Below are 23,115 nucleotides of genomic sequence, written 5' to 3'. Positions count from 1 at the left end.
AGGTCGTTATTCCGGCGGCTTTGTGCCGGGACTACAGCTCCCGGCGTGCTCCGCGGCGGCCGAGGACTACGAGTCCCGGCGTGCCCCGCGGCTCCGCCCGGGAACGGCTCCATCCGGGTCCCGGCCACTGCTGTGGGCGACTCGTCGCCATTACGGGGCAGCGGCGGCCGAGCCGGGGCCGGGGCCGGGGCGGCGCCGAGGAGCCGGTGGGTGCCTGGGTGGCGCCGACCACTCGGGCGGCAGGCAGCGCCGGGCCCCGCGGGGCTCCGTGAGCAGCTTTTCCTCCCTCGTCTCCCGGAGCCCCGCAGAGCCCGGCCCGGTCTCCCGCGGCCCTCCCCGGTTCGAGCGGAGTCAGCGAGAAGATGTCGCCATGAAGGAGGCCGAGTCCGCGCTGCGCCGCCCCCGCCGGTCGCCCCCGCGGGCCATGAGCCTGGGCCCCCGCCGGCTGCGCCAGCGCCCGTCGTGCCCCCCCGCTCAGGGCCGCCGCTCGCCCGCCGGGGCGCCCGTTGATGCTGCAGAGCCCGCCCGGCGCGACCCCCGCCTCGTCCTCCGCCATGGACAAGAGCAGCCCCTGCGGCTCCGGTACGCCCGGCTCCTCGGCCGGCAGCAAAGGGCAGCAGCCGCGATCCGCCTCGGCCGGGCCCGCCGCGGGGGAGTCTAAGCCCAAAGGCGGTAAGTAGCCGGGCGGGGGGCGGAGGAGCGGCTGGAGGCCGCCGGGCGGTGCGGGAGCGGGAGGGGTGTCCGGTCCCGGACCGGGAGCCCCGGGGGTTTCAGGCCCCCTCGGCGGCCTCTGTGTCTCGCTGGTGGGTCCGAAGCGGTGGTAGCTCGGAGGGAGGGAGGGAGGGAGGGAGGGGGTAACCGTGAGCGAGCGAGCAGTGTGAGGCAGCGGGGGCCGGTGGTCTTGTGCCGGGGTTTGGGTTCGTGGTGAAGCTGAATTTCTCCTTGTCGGGCTGTTTGGCTCTCAGCTGGGTTTTAATAGGCTTCGGTTCAGGTCACTGCTTGTTTTTGCTTTCTTTTTCCTTCCTCTTCCGGCTTTGCTCCCTGTTCAGTGAGCTGCGGTTCCTACTCTCTTCTTCCTTTAAGGATTAATGCTTTATCTATGTTAGCGTTGGAGTAATCAGCTTGAGAGCCAAAGCTCTGGGTTTATAGTAAGAACATACGTTTGCCAGTGCCTGTTAAGACAACCCTTAACTTTATTCTGTACTCCAGTTGAGTGTGCTTTTACCTCTTGCTTAAGGAGGTCTTGTATCGATACACAGCATTCCCCTTACTGGCTGTATTTCAGTAACCTACTTTGGAGGGGCTCAGAGTTAGTTACATACAGTTTGCTCACCTGGCATTTAAAGCAAAGTGTTACATCTGTCATTGCAAACAGCTAGTTTTGCTGATATAGCAGTTCATGAGGAGCCATTATGGTTCCTGTCATCTATCTTTTCAAGGTAAGACCTAAGCTGCCTCCAGTTCTCTAAAGCTGTTTGGGAACAGAGTGTTCCTGGCAACCTTGCATTTTTTTCTAAAACCTAGAAATGGGGCAGTAGTGATTAAAATTAGGGTTTTTAGTCCTGGAAGTACGTGTGAAGAGTGTCAACAGGTTGCTGCAACACCATCGCTGTACTAATTTCCTTCCTCCTCAGTGGTTTGTTTCAACTATATTACTTCAGATCTCTTGGAAAGCAGCAATGTATTCCAGAGGGTTAACAAAACGAGTATCTTGAAGGTGTTGACTCCTTTTTGGACCTTCTAAATGCACTCAGATCCCAGGTAACCAAGTATTACCTGTTCTTCACCTGTATTAAGTGATCTTGCATAGGATAGACTGAAGTGAGTGACATGGGAGGTGGCTCACTCACAGCTCCCCAGGTTGTGGTGTAACTGCGCGACTATAGTTAAGTTTTAACTTCAAATTCAAACACATGACAATCTTTTTAGAAAGAACTTTTTAGGCAGTCATTTCTGGAAGAACTCCTAACTGATTTGCAAAGTTTTTTGCATCAGGAACAGGATTTGATGTGAGAGTCTTACTATCCCTAGCTACTGTTGTTATTTTTCAGTCTCTTATTTCAATTTTTTTCCCCTTTAAGGAACAGACCAATGGAAGCAGGGGATGTCACGTGCTTGGTATGCAACAAGAGTTTTAGAACCAGATCTTTGGCTTCTGATGGAATAACAAAATATATAAACTTCTCTGCATGTATCGTGAGAGGCAGTGTGAAAGGCTAGCAAACGTGAGGTTTTCCTGTTGTGGAGAACTGGTTTCTGTCCGTGTCTTGCCAAGAGATACCTCATCACTACAGCTTCTTTTTTAGCGGTGTGTGATGCTGTATGGAGGATTGTTCACAGAATATAAACATTCCTCAGTAAGGCATTAAGATGGCCTGTCCTGTGGCTGGTATGCCTTCGAGTAGAAGAAACAGTATCTGCAGTGAGGAAGGAAATAAAAGGCCTGTGATTTCAGCCCAAAATGAAAGTGTTAAGTGATTTTTGTGGAATGCCACCTTTTACAGGCTTGAAACAATGTCACTAGTAGTAGAGGAGCTGTCAGGAGAGAAATCCTGATGTACTATACTCTTCTACTCCAATGCAATAGGCAAACTTAAAAACCCCACGCTTTTCTGAAGACCTCTTTTTTTAATAAAACAGAAGAAAATTTTGGCTTGACAGAATTTTGCTTCTGAGGTGCTTGTTTCTTAACTACAGTGGAGGGCAAAGGGATATGGAATGACTTGCTTCCTTTACAGTGCATTGAAGAGGCCTGGCAAAATTACAATCTCTTTTAGTAGGAGTAGATGTATATTTGCAAATATCTGAACTGGAGGGTACTGAAAACTAAAATGAGAAGAATCCCTCAGATTAGGGCAAAAAACATGGGACAAACATACAGCATGCAGCTGTCTTAAATTGCGGCTATGTTTGGTTAGCTGTTGCATGCAAGATGCTGGCATGTCACCATATGGGATTTTTTTTTCCTTGAGTTCCTTATCATTCCACATGTAGCTGATGTGGTCCACCCAGTTCCTCTCCTGTTTCAGGAAAGATATAGGAGGTATTCTGAAAATCTTGTGTCTCCTTTGAAATGGAAAGTGTTCTTGATAGACCACAGACCCTGCCCAAAATGCTGACCTTTTGTTGCATAAGTGACTTGTGCACTGATGGTAACTGGATTTGAGTCTAGTCAAGCTCTTGCCATTTAGATGCTTTTCAGAGTCACCCACTGTGATCAAGTGCAGTGGAAGAAATGAAGAAGTGGATGTTTGTGAAACCTTACGGTAGTTTCTCCTTCTGTTTGTCTTGCAGCACAGCTTGAAATGGGCTAAATAGGATACTGTAAGCTCTTGTACTTGCGGAAGTTAGGTTCCAGCTATCTTTCAAACTTGGCCTTAGAAACTAAATCAAACTCAGAAGTTTCCAACAGAAAAGTTTCTCTGGGTTACATTAGTGCACCAACAGGAGTCACATCGCATTAGGATGGAACAAAGTAGTTCAGGGAAAATAGCCTTTTTGGGTTTCTCTGCAGTCCTTGAGACCTGGTGGACAACATTAGTTCTTGCAAATGTTCCTGGGCCTTATTATTATGGTGTGAGCATGCTTAGCTGGGGTGTGTGACTGCTCAGTCACCTCTTGCTCACTGGGATGTTTGCCTTAGCAGCAGCAATAGCTTCAGTGTGTTTTCATGAAATCACCCTGGGGCCTAGTGTGATCCACCACCCAAACCCCTTATGCAATACAGTTGACTTCAACATGGCTCAGCTGAAAAGAAGAGGCAAACAAAGACGGAAGGAAACTGCAGTCCTCGCCCCAGTAGCAAACAAGTACTGCAGCTCCAGGACTGAAGTGGTCACCTAGAGCTGCTATTAGTCCTGTGAACTTGATCTCCTCTCTGGATCATTGGAGATAGAGGTCCTCTAACAGAATGTGGCATCCAGCAGGAGAAACCACAGATGTCAGGCCTTGCTCCAAAAGGCAAGAACAGCTTTGAGGGTAGTCTTATAAAATTATATAGAGAGTATTTTTTATAAGTCTGTGTTTTCTTGGAGTGTGGATGTGTAGATATATTTATTATAGGTTAGATCTTGTGAGAATGGCAAAAGGATTAACTGAGGACCTGAGTGAAGAATAAGTACCTCACCAGCACTGTTGCTATTGCTCATTCCTAATTTGCCAAGAAAAGAAGGAAAAAAGAAACTCCCAAATCCAAACCTACGCTACTTAAAACTGGCATCTAACAAGAGAGGATTGCAGTGAGAATCTTCCAGTTTTCTCCCTGCATGAGTGCAGATAGCCCTGTCGTGCCCTGCTCTTCATGGGAATGCAAGGAGAGATGATACAAAGCAGAGAGCTCCCTGACACATGGCATGCTGGAAAGGTTGGAAGGAAGAGCATTGCTTAGATTCGGGGGGGGGGGGGGGGGGGGGGAGCAGCAGAACTTGCAATCAGTAAAATCAGGTTTGAAGCGTAGTTAGGCTGTCATGTAAGGTCCTTAAAAAAGGCTCAGGTGGAGAGGACTTTCCTGTAAAATGTGAGAGTCATTATAGTGACTCTCAAAGCCCTAGGAGTTGGTCTGAAAGGACCTGTAGTATGACAGGAATGTGTGTAAACCAGCTGTTTGACAAATTTGATGGTGACTAACTTGATTAAAACTATGAAGTGGTAGGAAATTCTTTTGTCAGCTGCAGGTACAAGCTGTTCCTGGGCCTTGTAAAGACACACTTTAGACTGAACTTCTCCTCTTGAGTTGTTTCTTTTCCCCAGTTGGTGATTGCAGAGGAACTGCAAAGTCGCTATAGACACAATAGGCATGTGCCTCTCTAGCGTGTTCACTGAAATTGCAGATTTAAGAGGGTGGTTGAGCTCTGAAGTGGCAGGCTCTGCTCCTGAACAACTGAAATAGTTGTCCAAACCTCTTGAAAACGGCTTAATTTTGGACCAGAGACTTAGTGGTGTTGATTATAGCCTCTTCTCTACAAACACTCTCAAAAAAGGTCTATCTAAATAATCATTCAGCCAGACCTGGTCACACCCTCAGTACTTGGCCGCTTCTGGTGTGGTTTTTTCCTGATAACACTCAACCCATGTCTTTTTAGCCTGACATGCATTACAGCACTGCAAGCTATGCAAGCATGTGTTTGAGTTACACATCTGTGGTTCCAATGGAGTTGGTTTAATTCTGAATTAAAGGATCAGCCTTTTGAATAGCAGACTAAATGACCAGTTCTGGTGACGAAGTTTGTCTGTAAAATAGCTCTGTCACATCATGTGAAAGTAATGATAGTGTCCTTTTACTTCTGTAGCTGTAGTAGCAGGCAAGAAACAGCAGACTACCGCAAACCCCAGTCAAGCCGCTTTTATTACTTAAGTAGTCAGATCCTCAGCGATATACAACAACACACAGACCTTTCAGTCCATTGCCTCCCTCTTTTTGGGGGTGCCGGTGGGAGAGAAAACTAAAAATAACAAAAAAAAGTGACATTTTGTGTGAATGATCCTATTCCAGCTGCTTTAAACGCTCAGGTGGATTGGAAATGGTGCTGGGGAAGGGGAAAACTGGAGGCAGCGATAAAGAAAACTACCCATATGTTTAATGCGATCTTGAATCACAGTGGCATGTTTGCCTGCCATGTAAGATTTATATTAAGGGGTGGGGAGGACTACAAAGTGGAAAAAGGGAAACTAACAGACTTTTATAAAATGGATCTAGATACTGTATGAGGTGTTACCGTTTGTGTAATGCTTACTGAGTATCTGGAGTGACTTTGGGGCTGGCTGGTGTGGATAGATGTCTTGCTGGGCCTGTGGGGTTTTGCTTCCAAGCTTATCAACATAACTTCTACAAATAAAACTTTGGGCAATTGGTGGAAATGCTAGGTTAAGTGACCGGTAAGCAGTCTGTTGTGTCCTTGGGGCAACTCCGATCTTGTGTTAAGACTATTAGAAATACCTTCATAGTATTAATTTTCTGTTCTAGCATCTAATGGAGCAGCTGTTTAGACACAGGAAACCCCTTTCCAAGAGCCTGACTGATTTTTTCTGCTCTTGTGAGCTTTGTTTCTGCAGTATTTTGCTTTGTACTTTCACCACTGTGTCCTGCGTTAGGGTCAGTGGTGCACTCGGCATGCTTTCGGGCAAACAGTTCTTGTTGCATGCGTTGGTGGACTTAGTACTTAGATATTAGATTCGTGCTTCAAGATCGATAAGCATTTGTCTGCCTTGTGAAAGAAAAGGGTATTTTAGAACAGAATTATATCTGTTGGGTCTTTTAAGCATAGGGGCAGAACTGAGTGAAAACAGGCAATGGGGTCTTGCAAAGTGGGAAACCTTGAGACAAATGCAGGCAGCAGTATATTTATATAAGGGAACAATATATGGTAAATTGTGTGTTTTCAGAAAATGGAATGAAAAAATGAACTAGTTGTTGTCAATTTTTGTAATGGGGTATGAAGATGTGATGTTGGTGTTTATCACTTAATGTACCAGGCAACACGCTAACGTCTGGTGATGGAAATTCCAGATCTGGATAAAGAAAATTCAGCCATTCTAAGAAAAGATAAAGCACAGCAAATACATCCTTCTTTTATGCTCTTTGACCAATTCTTTGGGCAGTGATAGGAATGAAATGGTTTGGGTTGCTGGGGGGATTTGATGTCCTGATAAACACCAGCCTTTTAACCAGGGCCCGAGGCAGTGGCCGAGGTGAACACAGTGCTGTCTCTTAGGCAAAGCTGGCTGAGGTGGAGTACGGGTGGACAACTCCAAGGCTGCTGATCTGAATCTTGGGTTTTTTTTTTTTTTTCTTTCAGATGGAAAGAATGCAAGTGGATCCAAACAGCGTTATAATCGTAAAAGAGAAACTTCATATTCAAAAAATGAGAACTTTTCCAGTCAGTCCCGTCGCTCCAATTCACAGAAAAGCAAAGCTTTTAACAAGATGCCCCCTCAAAGGGGAGGTAGCGGCGGAAGTGGCAAACTTTTTAGCTCTTGTAATGGTGGAAGACGAGATGAGGTGAGAATTGTAATGCCATGCCTCCAAGGCCTTCTTTCTTGGGACGAGAGGACCACTGACCTGCCTAGATAGGTCTTCTGTATTCAGCTCCTGGGCTGGGAAGGGAAAGAGCGATAAGAGGTGCTAACATCGTTGAGATGCCAGAGTGAGTGTGAGCAGAACAACTTTGCAACAACAGAAGAAGAGTGCTCTCTGCTCTGAGAGACTTGCATTAAAAAGTACCATCTGAGGAATGGGTACCTAGACAGGCCACATACATATGTCATGAAACAGAGGTCCTTCATGAAAATATCTAGTGATACAATTTCTAGCTTTTAAGTCTGAGGTGATTGTGTCTAACCGCTTCAGTGTACAAATCTGTGTGTGACAGTGGTATTGGTAATCGTATTATTAGCCTTGGTGACATCAAGAGGGAGTAAAACCAGACTGAGGCTTTTATGCTGATATAGGTCTAAATTCTGTAGATTGTTGGTGGATTTTCATTGATACAGACTCATTTTTCAGTTTTAGTGGATGAGCAACACTGCTCACTTAAATTGCTGACTGTCAAATCTTACCTGCTGTCTCTGTTGAATTCTCGTTCTTTGCTTCGTTATATGAAAACTAACCAAAACAAGTACAACCTGTGCAAATAGTAATCAGACTTGTATTACTGGCTGTCTAAAAAAATACTGTCAGGTTTCAAACAACTGTCTTCTGTTATTAACCTTGACTACTAGGTTTTGCCAGCTTTTACTTGTCCTTATGTGGGTTATTTTTGTGCTCTCCTCCTTTTGATCAGTGCGGGGTAAGACTGCTGAGTTCTAACTTTCAGGTTCTCATGCACTTCTAACGCTGCACTACTTGATTTGCAGAACTGGCATAGGAGAAGGTGAGTGAGTGGATGCTGCGTGTTCTGTACGTAATCACTGGTGGGGCCTGGGTATCAACTTGTACTGATGCTTTTGCAGTAAATTCTAGCAAGTTCTAACAAATGCCGTTGTCTCTTAGGTAGCAGAGGCTCAGCGGGCAGAGTTCAGCCCTGCCCAATTCTCTGGTCCCAAGAAGATTAATCTGAACCACTTACTGAACTTCACTTTTGAACCCCGTGGCCAAACAGGCCATTTTGATGGGAATGGACATGGCAACTGGGGGAAAAGGAACAAGTGGGGACATAAGCCTTTCAACAAGGAGCTCTTCCTGCAGGCCAAGTGAGTGGAAGACCAGCAGGGCTCTTAGACTTCTACAGGGAGAGACACTGAGTTGTAAGGGACGATCAGCCAGGAAACTGTGTTTGACCTTGACTACTTGTGTAGACTTTTCTAGGGTAAAGTTACCTCTCTGTAGTATTTTTAGTGGTAACGACTATACTTGAAAGGGATAAAAATATATCAAGTTGTCGTCTTTACCTATTTACAAGGTATCTGATGGTGTGAGTCCTTTAAATACAAACCAGTTAGTCTTCTGCTCTAATTTTCCAGCATCACTTGTGGAATATGACATTCCACTTGGGAAGACCTATGTAGCTCCCTTACAGAAGATGATTGTTTTTTCCAAAAAATAATATGTTGAGGTGGTAGGGGTAGCAGTTGCTTGGATCAAAGCTAATCTGAATTTGTAAGTCCCAGAAGCAGTTACTCATATGAGTCTTAATTCTTTAACTGCTGATTATTTCACAGGCCCCTAGGTGTGTAGTATAACCCAAATGATGATCAGTGTAGTAATCCAGCAGCAGAATTGCTTTTGACTGGAAATAATGGTTGCTTTCACTGGAATTTGAAGCATGTCCAGGACTTCCTGTATCTGATCATGTTAAAGATAATAAAAACTATTTTCAGCATTGATGCTTCTGATTTTTCCCTATTGTTCTGTGGCTTATTGTAGTGAAGTCTGTTTGCAGGAACCCCAGTAGTTCTGGTTTTCGTTAGCATGTTTTTTCCACTTGTGGATTCCCTGTTTTTTAATAGATCCCCGAAGGAGCTGGCTGTTTCTTACATGTTTCTGGAAAAACACTCTGCCTGGCTCATTCTGTAGTTAGTATGTGATACTGTGTCTAACTGAAGTGAGACACACCTATATTCTGGAAATTTGGTTGTGAATTGAACTCTTTTGGGTTTTGTCGGTATAAGTTACTGACTGCATCCAGCAGTTTTCTGCTGGACAAAGAAGCAGCTCAGAGAATCCTGTAGGTTAGTGCTCAAAGAATTTTTAGAAACAACTGAGTGGATCATCTGTCTCTTTGCCTTTCCCCAGCTGCCAGTTTGTTGTCTCTGAAGAACAGGACTACACAGTCCACTTTGCTGATCCAGATACCTTGGTCAACTGGGACTTTGTGGAGCAAGTGGTCAGTTGTGATGGGCTAGATTTTTTTTTTTTTTCCCTTCTTCTTAAGAAGCTCAACCTGTCTTTAACTGCCTCTTTATCTCTGTGATGTTACGTAAAACTCAGCTGTTTTTGAGTTGAGTCCTCTTCTGTCACTCCCACAATACTGGGAAAGATCTGTCATGGAATATATTATGAAATACTTTCATGACAGGAAAAGAGAAGTGCTAAAATCTATTAGGAAAATTAGCAGCTTCTTCTTGCTTTCGCAGATGGGAGCTCATCAAAAATAGTATCTGACATTCTGTAGACAGAGTCCTTGTGATCAAGATATTAACAGAAAACTTGGGCATGAGTCCATGGAAGAGGACTAGAGTGTAGAATTTTGAAGAATTATTCTGTGCATAGGTGGCCCGTCTTGCCTAGCAACAAAATGGAAAATCTCTTGAGAACTGTGGTCAGAACTTTGGGTTGCCTCAAGTAGAAACTTATCTGCTAAGGCTAGTCATGGTGTCTGGTGTAGCTAGAGAGTAGGTAGGCTTACTGTTACCTGATGCTATGAGAGCACTGAAAAATCTAGGTGCTCGCTTGGCAGTTATGTCTGTATGCAACACACAGATGCTAACAAAGTGTCTGACTAAACTAGAATGTTCATGGAAATAGGTAAGTTCAGTCTCTCAGTTAAACAGGGCTGCACAAGTCTGCTTGTGTAAGTGGGGCGACAGGGCTCATTTGCTGTCTTCTCAGTGTCTGAATTCGGATGATGAAGATGCTGCTAACTCTTAGAGATGATGAATACATGAGGGGAAACACGAGAAGAGTTGCTTTTTCAATGTCACTAGAGTAGAAATACCAGATGGGTGGCTTTGAAGGTTATTCCATGTGCAGTCTGAAGGTGTTACTTAGTTCACAGTGTACTTAATTTCTTTGTAAATAAGCAGAGCCTAAAGAGCTGGAAGATTAATATGTTAGAGTAGATATTACAGGTGGCTTATTCTGTAGCACCTGTTTTCCAAGTCTAAAACTTGTACTATTCTTCTCGTGTGCTATTTCAGCGAATTTGTAGCCATGAAGTGCCCTCCTGCCCAATATGTCTGTACCCACCAACCGCGGCAAAGATCACCCGTTGCGGGCATATCTTTTGTTGGGCATGTATCCTTCACTATCTCTCCTTGAGTGAAAAGACCTGGAGTAAATGTCCTATTTGTTACGGCTCTGTTCACAAGAAGGATCTCAAGAGGTGAGACTTGATATTTATTAAATGATGCATCTCTTTGAAATATTATTTTTACCAGACTAACCTCCTCCTTACTTTGCAGTGTTGTTGCTATGGAAACACGTCAATATGCAATTGGTGATATCATTACAATGCAACTTATGAGAAGAGAGAAAGGTGTTCTGATAGCACTGCCCAAATCTCAGTGGATGAATGTGGTGCAGCCTGTTTACATCGGAGGTGAGTGTATCTGAGTACTGGCGATTGGCATCCTGCTCCTAACTGTGACTAGGACTTGTGTAGAGAGGATTTACCATAGCAATGCCATGCTGTCACCTTAAAACAGACCACACTACAACACATGGGTTTTAGCAGCTGAAAACCTTAATGACCACATCTTAATCATAAGCTTTCTACCCACACTTTATTTTTTGTAAGGCTTTCAGTTGTGTGCTCTTTCCGTTCAAGTTACTCTGCAGACTCCTGCCTTCTCAATCATTAGCTTGACATGTGTTTTGTATCGTACAGTCATTGGCGTGACTCTTGCTGCTTTTCTTGGCTCTTCAGTGTCCTTAACTTTCTCGCCCCCCCCCTCCTGGCTCCTCATTATACAGCTTAGCAAAAATAACTGTCTTGGTGTCTAAACTGTTTCAAGGATGTAATCTTCAATAAGGTTTTAATCTTCTTCACTTATCAGCTAAGATCTGTGAATGATATGGGAAAATAATCAAAATTATTGCAAACGGATTCCAAACATCTGTTGCCTGACTTCTTCAGTTTTCTCCAGTCAAGTAATGTGACTAACACATCATCATCTTATCTGTTAGTATCACGAAAATTTTGTGACTAAAGAAATAGTTTTACTTAACATTGCTGTTTTGTGGGCTGTCTTGGCTCACTTCATTTTGCAGTCACATTTGTGAAAGGCTGCTTGCTTTTAAGCTCGCTCTAAAAAGTCAAGTCTCCCAGCGCATGATGGGTATCCAGCAGGCAGGGTATGTGCTTACATATTCCTCAGTATTTGAAAGTAAAGGACTTTAAATCCTTCCATAAAACAAACGAAAGAACAAATACGGGATTTGAGATCGTTCTAAACCCAGGAAATTCAGCATTCATTAACTTGGTGTTCTGTAGACAAGGTTGGACCCTTGGGGAGCAGTGAATATATTGACTGTACTAGTATGTGATGCTATGGTTGCTGTAGACTTTATAGCTAAGATAAGCTCTCTAGTAACAAAGACGACTTACCTTTTGCTAAATTTGCAATTCTTTAGTTTACTGTTTCTGCTGTGCTTTTTGTAAAAAAAACCCTCATAATAATGTTTTGTACAGATTTTGAATACGTACGGGTTTATAAACTGGTTTGAGCCAAAACAGAGGTTGCTTGCAGAACTTTCCAGTTGCAGTATTTTTGAGTGTATAGAGAAGAAGAAGCAGCTGCAGACTGCATTGTTTCAGAAAGTTTTGACCACCCAAGGCTTCTCAAAGGCAATACTTCCACAGCAAAGAAGTTTGGACTTAATTTTTTTTTTTTTTTTTTTTTTACGTGTAGCAGCTGAGCGGTGAAGTGGCAGGTTGAAAGTGGCAGATAAACTGCTGTGTGTGTGGGATGTGTGTAGCAGAGCAGGTATGTGGCACCAGCTTGTGTCATCAATGATACAATGGTAATATGTGGAGTCTGTATCAAATCCTTGCTAAATATTGTCTGCTCTGGAGTGGATTAACTCACAAAATTGAGAAGTAACAAAACTTCAGAAGAAACACCAGTTCAAACTGGTGCCTCTACATGCAGATATTAATGATTTGGTGCTCCTTCTGTTCAGATGACCAGCACAGTCAGTATTCAAAGCTGCTTCTGGCATCCAGGGAGCAGGTCTTGCAGCTGGTGATTCTGGAGGAGAAAGCAGCATTACTAAAACAGTATGAGGAAGAAAAACACACCCCAGAGGCTTGCTTTATTGAGGCAGCTATCCAGGAACTGAAGGTGAGAACCTCTTTGGAGGCTTTTAGTAACTTTATTTTTAACCGTATACTGAGTGCTGAGCATCTATGTTCTGCTGCGTAAGTGGTTGTTTGTGATTATTCTGGTCTCCGTGACATACATACTAGCAAGGTGGTTTTGCTGCTAGAGTAGCATTATAAATCTTGGAGGAGACTATAGCCTTTGGACCCTAGGTATCTGGCATGATGTTCAAGATAACAGAACAGAATGCTTTTTACTGAATGGTATTCCTTCCATAAATGTAACAGAGTTCTGCTTTCAAAAGAAGATGTGTTTCCCTTTCAGGTCCAACAATTTCTGGGATAACTTTTATCAGGCAGACATGAGCAAACCTGTAGAATATTCCTTTTCAAAGCCTTTAGGTGTTCTACAATGAGTGCACTTTCCAGTAACAAGAAGGAGCAGACCTCTCTTCAAGGGTCGCTCTTTGTCACAGATGAATTATAGATCTGTGAAAACCTGAAATACAGGACAAGGCTAAAAATGCCTATGGTGATAGTCTGCTGGCTTAAATAGGAAATTGCAACTTGTTTTCTTTGGATGACCTGTAGGAACGAGAAACAGCACTCTCTGCTGACCAGGATAAAAACAACGGCGTTGCTGGAATCAGTGCAGCTGTGGAAGAATTGGTCCTAGAAAGCTCCAAGGCTGTGGAGCCTGCAGTTTCCCAAGAGAAAAAGGTGGGTGACAACTCCACTCTGGCAGATCTTGTTAGTACTTAATTCTGCCACTTTACACCACAGTGTATGGTGAACTGGTGCCAAACATTATTGCAGAGATTATAATCTTTTGAAGGAGATGATGTGGTACTAACTGTATGCTCTCCACTGTGATAGTGTGGTGTGGAATATCTCTCTGCATTTGATGAGGAGCTTGTGGAGCCTTGCTCTGATCTGTCAAGTTCCTTTTCGCCTCCTGTGGAAGCAGAAGAGGCAGTGCTGGATGAAGAGGAAGTACCTGAGGTGGACACTGTAGGGGCACCTGATACAAACACTACAGAAGAGCCCAATCCAGCTGAAACAAGCTACCAAGAATCTAAAGATACAAATAGCAGTGGACATCTTGGCAACTCTCCTTTCTACTATTTCTATCAAGGTCAGTGCAATGAAATCCTGGAATCATGGGGGCAGAGGTGCCTCCTTTGGGATCCTTCTTGAGGAAGATGTTTGTCACTTCATTAGATGCACCTAACCCCTGTGAAATAAAGCTCCCACAGAAACTCAGAAAGGAGCTCTAATTTTATTACTGGAGAATGTACTGAGGTGGGGAAAAAGCTATTGAAAATTAACAGGCAAAGAACAAGCGATGGTATCTTATCTTACAGCGGAGGATGGACAGTGCATGTATCTTCACCCTGTGAATGTTCGATGTCTTGTTCGTGAATATGGCAGCTTGGAGAAGAGTCCAGAGAAGATAACTGCAGCTGTAGTGGAGCTAACTGGCTACTCAATGACAGAGGTAGTTATTTTATCTTCTTATTAATTAAGGGCCCTTGTTTTTAGCAGATTGATCATGGTGTCTGACAGGTGAGACTTGTTTCTCTTCAGTAATGAGAAATAATAACCATGAATGGGTAGGCATGCTAATCTGTGAAGGGCATCTGTGTAAGTTGCAGTACCTTAAGTTGCTTTTGATTAGTAGGCTGCGGTCTAGCTTTTAATTTTTTTTTTCTAGAAGGTAGGAAGTTCTAGGAGTGAGAGAATTGCAAGTTAAGATTGGTTTGTTGTTAAAGCTGTCTTAAAAAAAGTAAATTCTTTTTTCATATAAGACAGTAGCTTGAACTTGATCTTCATCTATCATTCATCTATCATATTAATCTTGAACAAGATCTATCATCTTTCTCAACCTGAAGAAGTGTTCTGCCTCTATCATGGACAAACAGTTGTTTCTGAGCATCAAGGGTAGCGGTGGGACGTTGTGAAAATAAAGAGGACGGAAAGAAACATCAGTGCTTGAGATAGAGGGAGTGCAAGTGCTTAAGGGACTGAAGTTCTGGAAGAGGGGATGGGTCTTGAATTCCTTTATCTCAAATAAAGACAACTTAATGGCACGTGCAGTAACAACTACACATAATTCTTAATTCGTCTTTAAGAAAGGGTGTGCTCAAGTAAGAATGGATGCAGAGGTAGTAGGGAATTGTCTTCAAGTTTTCCATCTCTGAGAGGAAAAGTACAAAATTCAGCTTGTTTCAGTCTAGCTAAGTGGTGGTTGTTGGTCCAAATAATTTGTTAAAGGCAAATTTGGTCCAGTGCAAAAATAAACACATTGGAAGACTGGTATTGTAGAATTTTATTCCGGTGATGTGAGTGAAAAGGGAGGAATAACAAGAAAATCGGTAACCAAGCTGGAGTAACTGCATCCAAATCTGATTATGATGTAGTTGGTGGAGATCATGGAGCATTTGGTTCTGACCCAGGGCATCCTTCATGTGTTTGTAGTTTATAAAGTGATTATTGTGTCACTGCTGCTATTTTTTTCCATTTGATTTGATCAATGGTGGGCATTCTATCTCCATAAGCTATTCATCACTATGGCAGCCTCTAGACCTTGTTGTGATGATACATCTACTCTTTTTTTAATCAGGATATAAGACAGCGTCATCGCTACCTTTGTCACTTGCCCCTCACCTGTGAGTTCAGCATTTGTGAACTGGCTCTGAAGCCACCCATCATTTCTAAGGAGACTTTAGAGTTGTTTTCAGGTTGGTACTGCCTTTCTAGTAGGCTCTGTCATGTATCTGTGAGGGTGAAGGGGAAGTTGTTCTTATCCCTTAATGGCAGAAAAAAAGAACATACATAGCAGCTTTACTCCTCTTGCACCAACTGTCTGATAACTACTTGACAGAACAACCCCAATTAGCTGTTTTACAGACAACAATTATACAAAGAATAAAAAAGCCTGACTGCTTGGAAGAGCATATTTTGTTTGTAAGCATATTTTGTTACTAATGTGTTATAACTGAATATGTTGTTCTCAAAGCTGGAGAAAACATTGCCAAAGTATTGGTGTGGGGTTTTTGATATCCAATGCTGTGCATTGTTCCTAGATGACATTGAAAAGAGGAAACGTCTTCGGCAGAAGAAAGCTCGTGATGAACGACGACGTGAACGCAGAATTGAAATAGAAGAAAACAAGAAACAAGGCAAATGTAAGTCGTGATTGAGCATAACTGGTGGATTTCCAGTCATCTTTAGTTGCTGAGCTGATTTCTTGAGCTATAGGGTGAACTCTAAGGTCTTCAGTTTGTAGTGTGTACTTAGAACAAGGTTACAATGTATTAGAAACAATGCCTGTAGAGTGAAAAATATAAGCTGTTTTAGTCAGGTTGTTAAATGTTGTTATGCAGTTGCTCTATACTTGCACATTATGGGAGAGACAGAGGGCATTCGAGGGTGTAGCTATCTCCATGTTGTATATAGCTTTCAGGATTCTTATTTTCTGTTTTTATAGTAATCACGATATAGAGTGAAAAGTGAAGAAGGAAAAAAAATGCCTAGGAACTGCTTCCATCCAGCAGCAGGGCTTGTACTGGTCTCTAAAATAGAGGGTGGAAAGAAAATTGAGTTGGCACCTCCTAGACTCCTGAAACAGCTTGCATATTGACAGTCCTCCCCCACATTGTGTAGTGCTTTAATTTAAAACCTCTTTCTAGATCCAGAGGTCCATATTGCTTTAGAGAATCTGCAGCAGTTCCCTGCTTTTACCTCTTGCCCCGGAGAAACTACCAGCATTGATCATCAGAGCTTCTGTCTGTCTCCTCTTGGCAGAAGCCCTGTGTTTCAGACAGGTGAGCATCTGGAAAAACACATCACATCTAGCTTTTGAACATTCTTTTGGGATCTACTGCTCAGGTCATCATGCTAAACTTTCTTGATACTGATCAAAGACTGCTTCTTTCCTAGATTGCCTATGAGATCATACACAAAAGGCTGACACGGCTAAGAAACATTCTGGTCCTTTCTCTGCTTTTTACTACCTCTACTTCAGTGACAATATGAGATCTGCACTATAGTTACCCCATCTTTTAAAGCTTTGCTGAGGCAGAAGAAAAGAAAGGAAAAAAAATACCCCCAAAGGGAAGAAAAGTGTGTATGCCAGGAAAACACCACTGGCATTTTTTCTTTCTACTCTCCATCTTCCCCCACCACATTATACTAAAATAAAACCTAGTTAATGAGCACTCAGTTAGGTTGTTGTCCAGTAATGCTTTACCAGATGTTTTATCTTGCAGTTCATAAAAAATATTAAGTAGAAACTATTCTTAAATGTTTTTCTTAAAAAAGAAACAAACCCAAACCACAAAAAAACACCAACCAAAAAACAAAACCCACACAACACCCCAAAATAAGCAAACGGAAACCTCAGAGCAGCAACAACAAACTTAAATCTCCTTTCAATAAAAAGATTGAGGAAATTTGAGAGGTCTCACTGTGTGACTAATGGATGGAACTGATGAGATAAAAATCGTTAATTACATAAGATAATAAAACTTTATTTCTGTTTCATCCTGATAAGCAGCATAATGAGTGCATTTGCCAAATAAAACTGGCTTTAATTATCTGCTGCTTTCTCTGTAGAGTCTGTTCCAACTCCACTGTCACCTGCTGCCAGCCAGGTCAGCCCATTCCTCTGTGGGAGTTTAGAAGAAGAGTCTCCCTTCCCTTCTTTTGCCCAGGTAAGCCACGTAGCAGAGTAAATCTTGTCAGAATTACTTGTATCTTAGTTGGGGATTAGTCTGAGAACGCAATAGCTTCCCCCACAAAAACAATGGGGGATAAATCTTAGGGAGACAACATGGGGTTTGAGTGCTTGAAGGGGTTCCTAGATTTTCTTGCCACTTAGGGGATATACAAGATTGTTCTAATACATGGGATTTAATCATATCTTACAACTTTTTTGACAGATGTTGAGAGTTGGAAAGGCAAAACCAGAAACGTGGCCCAAACCTGCCCCAAAGACAAGAGGTAAGAAAATTTGGTATTACTACTTCAGGTTCTTTACCATGCATCTAAATCTAAGAAATCTTGTAACTTCACAAGAAACATCTGGAGCGTGGAGGCGCATTTGCACTGTGAAAGTTTTATACAGCCTTCTGCCTCTCAAGGCCCTTTCCTTCTTTCAGATGAGAACACTCTGGCACTCCCTGTGCCAGTGGATAGCGATGGAGAAAGTGACAGCTCTGACCGCATACCTGTGCCCAGCTTCCAGAATTCCTTCAGCCAAGCTATTGAGGCAGCCCTCCTGAAACTGGACAAACCGTCCACAGCTGATCATTTATCAGGTAAAAGGCAGGGGGGAAGGCATGAAAAATTTCTGAAGTGAAAAAATTGAATATTTCCCCTTCTTCCTCTGGGAGAAGTGAGAGCAGCAATTTTGGGGACCAAAAATTGGCCGCAGAACAGTTCTGAATATCGTCAGGTTGTGGTTTCTGAACAGCTTGACTAGGGCTTCTGTTAGCTTAAAAGTGGCGCTCTCAGTGAGAGCTGAGAAGATCTCCAGCTAGCAAAGAATCCTGTTAGGACAAAGAGGGCTTTTGACTATCATGTTTGCTCTGTCTCTGCTGGAGCTTAATTTAAGCTTTATCTCAAGGAAGTTCAAGTTATGCACTTTTAAACTAAAAATACGTGAGCTGCTGAACTATCAATGAAGTTTGATCAAAATGTCAAGGTAACTGCTAGCTGAAATTTCAAATTAGGGAGTCTGAAACAAATTGAGATGAACTTAAACCTCCGAGCCTGGTGATGGCTGATAAAATTCATTTATAATGCTCAGTTCTGATGTTCAGCTTTGGCTTCTGTCTGGAGACTGTGCTGAGTGATGGAGAGAGATTGGGCCTCGGAGTTTCAATGAAATTGAGTATCAGCTCCAGTTGGTAGTTTTTTGGACATGGATGAAAGCGATACTTGGCAAACTGCTGCACGCTTGCAGCCTTAGGATCTGCTGTTGCAACAGCAACTTTAGAATCAGTTAGGCATGTTTTATAGGTGTGTTTTAGGTGTCTGCAGTAATTTTATTGTTAAAATTAAACTAGTTGGTGCTCAGTGAGTTGATAGGAAGTGTCACAGACCTGTGGAAGTCATTTAGGCTAGGAAAGACAATTTATCATTTCTGTGTGATGTTCCTGTTCCATGAGAAGAATGACGGTATCATTTTAATTCTTCACAGAGGAAAAGGGAGGCAAGAAAAGAAAGAAACAGAAGCAGAAGCTATTGTTCAGCACCTCTGTTGTTCACACAAAGTGATTCTGCTATTCAAGAGAAGTTTCCTCTCCTGGTTTTCTTTTCATTTTGCTTTGTTTTGCTGCTATAGTTTTAAGTATTTAAATTTGAACAGACTAAACTTGTGTTTCCAGGGCTTCTAGGAGGTTCAGGAGGAAACCATTACAGTATATGTTGAAGTAAGATCTTTTGATTTCAACTGTTTAATCAGTTTATACTGAAACAAAGTTTTGAAAGAAACAACCCAGAGACAAATCGGCCAAGGCTTCTAGTGTGTGCCAAGTCAGTTCTTTTGGCCTAATAAGCAGTATGAAAATCTTTACAGCTGTGTGGCACTGCCAGAATACTGCAATATTACCTAAGTGAAGAGGCAGAGCGCCTTTATTTCCCTAGAAGTATTCACGGGCAGAAGTCCATCTGACTGTGACAGTAGTGCTGTTTCAGTAAAGCTGTCAAACTGCTCTCTTGAGAAACTGGTTTCCGCTGCACTGGAAACGGGCAAAAGAGCTTCCTGGCTTTAGAGTGTTAGCTGCTGTATCTGTTCTTTTTCTAAAGAGCAAGAATTCCTCCTGTTCTCCTGGCTTGGAAAGATTTAAAGCTGAGGTGAGTGTAAAGCAGAACTTGGCTACTTGGTTTTGAAGTGATGAATTTGTGTATTTCAAAATGCATACTGGCACTAGTGGTAGAAGGAACCTCCTGGCTTCTCAGTTGTTCAACTCTGTTTTAATGTGGGTGAGTGAGGCTGCTAATTTTTACTTTTTTTTTTTTTTTTTTTTTGCCTACCACGGGCTACACATTCTTTGTAACCTGATCATCTAGAATAAACACTCCACCCTAGGGTTCTTGGTAACTACCTGAATGTTTTGACGCTGGCTGCTCTTGAATTGGAAGAACAACTGATAGCTGGAGTCTGTAGACAACTTTTATCCCCTGGCAAGAAACTGGGGTCTCTTGTACTGGGATAAGGGCCTGTATCTGCTTGGTTCTGGGATGTGAGTTGATCTGTACTGAGCACTTCGGGCTATAAACATGCCTCTTCTGGACCCCTCCCTGCTTTTTCTTTGGGTGGTCATATTCTGCACTGCTTGTGGTTTGATTTGAGCTAATGAGTTAAGTGGTGTGGATTTTGTTGAATAAAATGAACTATAGGTGTAATGTACCAGTCAAGGCCAACAGTTGCAATAAATCATATGCACACGCACTTACAGTACTGCACACGTCTGAGCTGTAACTGAACTGTCATATCAACATGGAGCACAATACCACTTAGTTGCACCGATTCACATCTTACCTTCCTACTGACAGAATTCATGCCAGGGAGCTGGCACTAACTTACAGTGTGAGACTGACAGGTGTCTTCTGTTATCTTCAGCCCCACTTGCACCAGTGGTCTGCCTGCATTTGCACAGGCTTTAAAAAGTTGATGTGCCCTCTCCCTTTGACCCTGTGACTGATCTGAGCAAGGAAGCACGTGTTTGAGACTCCTGGAGTCAGGTTTTCTAACACCACTGGTAAAGTCATTGGTTGTGTCCCTATTTTTAAAAAGTTTGTGTCAATACATGGATGCTTGATTTCAAAGCAATAGGCTCCATGTTATACCAGTGCTTCCCTGAGGCACTTAAGCGTGTGCGCACGAGAAGCTAGAACCAAAGAGTATACTTCACAAAACTGTATGCAGCTGTAAACCAGAAAGAAGGGGGAGAGAGGAGAGGTAAAGAATACTTCCAACTGCTACAGGAGGATAGAGGAAAACACCTGCAAAACATTCTTTGAAAGCAGCTTGACTTCACACTTGGTCACAATTAACTACACTGGAGGGAAAGACAGTACAGTTTGTCAAGAGAGTGCAAAGAAACTAAGACAAGCGGTCAACACAAGATGTGTTGCCTGAAAGCGGTAACACATCTTGCTGTTAATGCTTTACGTGCACATTGGAAAATTATTGGTGAGGGCAGAGAAAGCAACTAAGTAAGAAAGATTCAAGTATGCAGTTAACTGTTCAGAGTACTATTGTTTCCTATTTGTAATAGTCATTTTAAGCCATGGAACAGGAGTAACTACTTAGTGTCTAATCAGTATCTGTTGTGTTCTATTATCTCTACACATTTATGGTCAACTTTTCTTTGCATTGGGAAGAGAGACAATAGCTGGAGCTGGTGTAACTCACCTCCATATCTCACAGGCACTAGAACAAGAGAAGTGATGCGGGCAAGGAAGACTGTCCCTTCTGCAGGGGCAGTCTCCACAGGACAGCATCTTTAAGTTGTTTTCCTATGGATTTAAGAGATAATACCAGCAATGCTACTTTCCTGTAACTGATTGGTGTAAACTTAATAAATATCTAAGCAGTACTTGTACCTATGAGTTTTATAATGGGTCGGATGGAGTTGAGCCTTACAGCTCTACCTTGCATTCCCTGTAATCTCTGCTCCTGTGTACACAAATGGTGCTTTTGTGACTCAAAACGATGGACAGCCCTATGGGTAACGGGTACACTTGAAGCTAAGGTTAAAAGCAGTTAGGATGTTAATGCTTTTTCTGTATCGAAGGAGAATAACTACATTCCTTGTCCATGCCAACTGCCTAAAGTTCACTTCTACCTCAGCATGAACATCATCACATCAAGCAGTTACACTGTGGTTTTGACTCCTGGAGTTGAAACAGGCAAGTAACCTACTTAAGTAAAACTGGTTTATTTATTGAAGAACATGTGGAATGGGGTAATGAAGTCTAAATATGAACAGATGCTTTTTCTGCCCCCCCCGCTTTGCTTAACACTGAAGATAACTGGTAACACCTTGATTACACAAGTACAGGACAGAGGTGAACAGTAACAACATTCAGTCTGTCTCTGTGCCGTCATCATCTTCCTCATCTCCACTTTGAGACTGCTCTTCTGTAAGGGAACAGCTCAACAAGGACTTCTGTATACACCGTCTTTCCTCTGCAATAAAGAGAGCAACAGAGGGTCATTATTTGATCTCTTCACATATGTGGAAATATCCTCAACTTCTAAGGAAAGGACAATATCTCAGTTCAAGAATTCAGAAGTAGCCCAGCATATCCTACAAAACCCCCAGGAAGTGAGGCCGCATTTTAGGAAAGCAGCTGGAGGAACTCACCTTCATTTGTACAGTTTTGCAACAACATCAGCAGCTGTCTTCTGTTATACTGAATTAGAAATTTCTGACATGTTCTTATGGTACCTGTAGGAGTCACAAGAAAAATATGTAACAATCTACAAAACCACGTGGTTCAGAACTGCTAGTTTATTTTCTGAAGATCATTGTATCAAGTGACAAATGCCCCAGGCAACAACTTTATTAACGCAAGTGCTGAGAAGTGGCTGTAGGCTTCTTTTCTGCACTGCTGAGGTCAAGTGGTGGAATAATAATTTCTAACGTGTAGTGCCCATTATTTGCCCCAAGTGGTTAATTTTCAGGACGTGGACAATACTATACTTTAAAATATATTTTCGAAAAGAAAATAATGTAATATAGTATTCGCTGCTCTGCTTCTGTGTTAAATGTAATGACGATTCAAGCAGAATTAATGAGGGTTTCAACAAAGAACCGCTGGTGCCTGTTTCTTATTTGGATCTGCTAGGAGCTGCTAAGTTAGCGACACGGAGGACGCGTCTGTCGCACCCGCTGGCAGCAAGACGGGCTTCTTCCATTTTAGCGGGCCTTCCAGGTACGATTAAGCTCCGCGGCCTCCCTCCCCCGCTCCCAGGCACCAGAGACTCCGCACCCAGCAGCGGGGCGGCTCAGGCAGCGGCTGACCTCCGACGTGCAGGGTGTTGAGGAAGCAGGGGTACCGCTGGTTCCGGCTCTCCAGCTGCCTCACGAAGGGGAGCGCGGAGCAGAGCAGCCTGTAGGAGTCCTTGCGGCACCGCAGGAGCACGGTCCCGGTGTAGGCGTTCAGGTACTTCACTGCGGGGAGGGGAGGGGGGGCGCAAACGCACCGGTGAGCCCCGCGTCCCGGCCCTTCCCCGAGGAGAGCCCCCTCATCCCCTCCCCGAGGGCCCGGGGCGGCGGGGGCACCTGTGAAGGAGATGGAGCAGCAGGCCAGGCCGTAGTCCCCGTGCACCCGCCCGATGGCGTCCCTGACGGCGAGGCCCACGGCGCGGTCCTCGATGCACTGCCGGCACCGCGGGTCCTCCGAAACCACCTCGCACAGCACGTACCTGCGGGACAGCGCGGCGTCAGCGGGACCGGGACCGAGCCGGAGCCGGCCCGGCGGCGGCTCCTGCCTCACCTGTTCTTGAAGCGAACCATGGCGGCGGCGGCGGCGGCGCCCGAGCCGGACGGACGTTGCGGTTCGCCAATGGACGAGGCGCCTCCGCGCACTGCAGCCAATCGTCGTCGGGCAGGGGCGGGGA

General features: G+C 43.7%; 2 protein-coding genes across 2 annotated transcripts; one reads left to right on the top strand and one right to left on the bottom strand.

The window, feature by feature from the left end:
• The first annotated feature begins 89 nt into the window (after window positions 1-89).
• Window positions 90-21,085, top strand: RNF10 (ring finger protein 10). The gene is made up of 17 exons (XM_030024171.2): window positions 90-672; window positions 6,795-6,997; window positions 7,988-8,187; window positions 9,230-9,320; window positions 10,354-10,538; window positions 10,618-10,754; window positions 12,338-12,498; window positions 13,068-13,196; window positions 13,353-13,611; window positions 13,841-13,974; window positions 15,100-15,217; window positions 15,563-15,664; window positions 16,169-16,303; window positions 17,094-17,191; window positions 17,420-17,480; window positions 17,639-17,797; window positions 18,682-21,085. The coding sequence occupies exons 1-17, from the start codon at window positions 510-512 to the stop codon at window positions 18,756-18,758; spliced, it is 2,412 nt and encodes an 803-aa protein (XP_029880031.1). The 5' UTR covers window positions 90-509; the 3' UTR covers window positions 18,759-21,085.
• Window positions 21,086-21,411: 326 nt separating this feature from the next.
• Window positions 21,412-23,115, bottom strand: POP5 (POP5 homolog, ribonuclease P/MRP subunit). The gene is made up of 5 exons (XM_030024179.2): window positions 22,992-23,115; window positions 22,778-22,920; window positions 22,517-22,666; window positions 21,857-21,940; window positions 21,412-21,678 (listed from the first exon to the last, which is right to left on the bottom strand). The coding sequence occupies exons 1-5, from the start codon at window positions 23,009-23,011 to the stop codon at window positions 21,575-21,577; spliced, it is 501 nt and encodes a 166-aa protein (XP_029880039.1). The 5' UTR covers window positions 23,012-23,115; the 3' UTR covers window positions 21,412-21,574.

Source organism: Aquila chrysaetos, chromosome 9 (genome assembly GCF_900496995.4).
Source record: "Aquila chrysaetos chrysaetos chromosome 9, bAquChr1.4, whole genome shotgun sequence".
Taxonomy (NCBI): Eukaryota; Metazoa; Chordata; class Aves; order Accipitriformes; family Accipitridae; genus Aquila; species Aquila chrysaetos.
Note: the sequence above shows the minus strand (reverse complement) of the source record. Positions and strands in the feature narration are given on the sequence as shown.

What these genes read in the sequence shown, in the direction of transcription:
- RNF10 (XM_030024171.2), top strand. Translation starts at nt 510, where the DNA reads ATGCTGCAGAGCCCGCCCGGCGCGACCCCCGCCTCGTCCTCCGCCATG. An exon ending in GAGCTCTTCCTGCAGGCCAA is followed by an intron (nt 8,188 to 9,229) that starts GTGAGTGGAAGA and finishes GCCTTTCCCCAG; the next exon opens with CTGCCAGTTTGTTGTCTCTG. An exon ending in CACAGCTGATCATTTATCAG is followed by an intron (nt 17,798 to 18,681) that starts GTAAAAGGCAGG and finishes AATTCTTCACAG; the next exon opens with AGGAAAAGGGAGGCAAGAAA.
- POP5 (XM_030024179.2), bottom strand. Translation starts at nt 23,011, where the DNA reads ATGGTTCGCTTCAAGAACAG. An exon ending in CAACACCCTGCACGTCGGAG is followed by an intron (nt 21,941 to 22,516) that starts GTCAGCCGCTGC and finishes TGACTCCTACAG; the next exon opens with GTACCATAAGAACATGTCAG. An exon ending in GCAAAACTGTACAAATGAAG is followed by an intron (nt 21,679 to 21,856) that starts GTGAGTTCCTCC and finishes TCTTTATTGCAG; the next exon opens with AGGAAAGACGGTGTATACAG.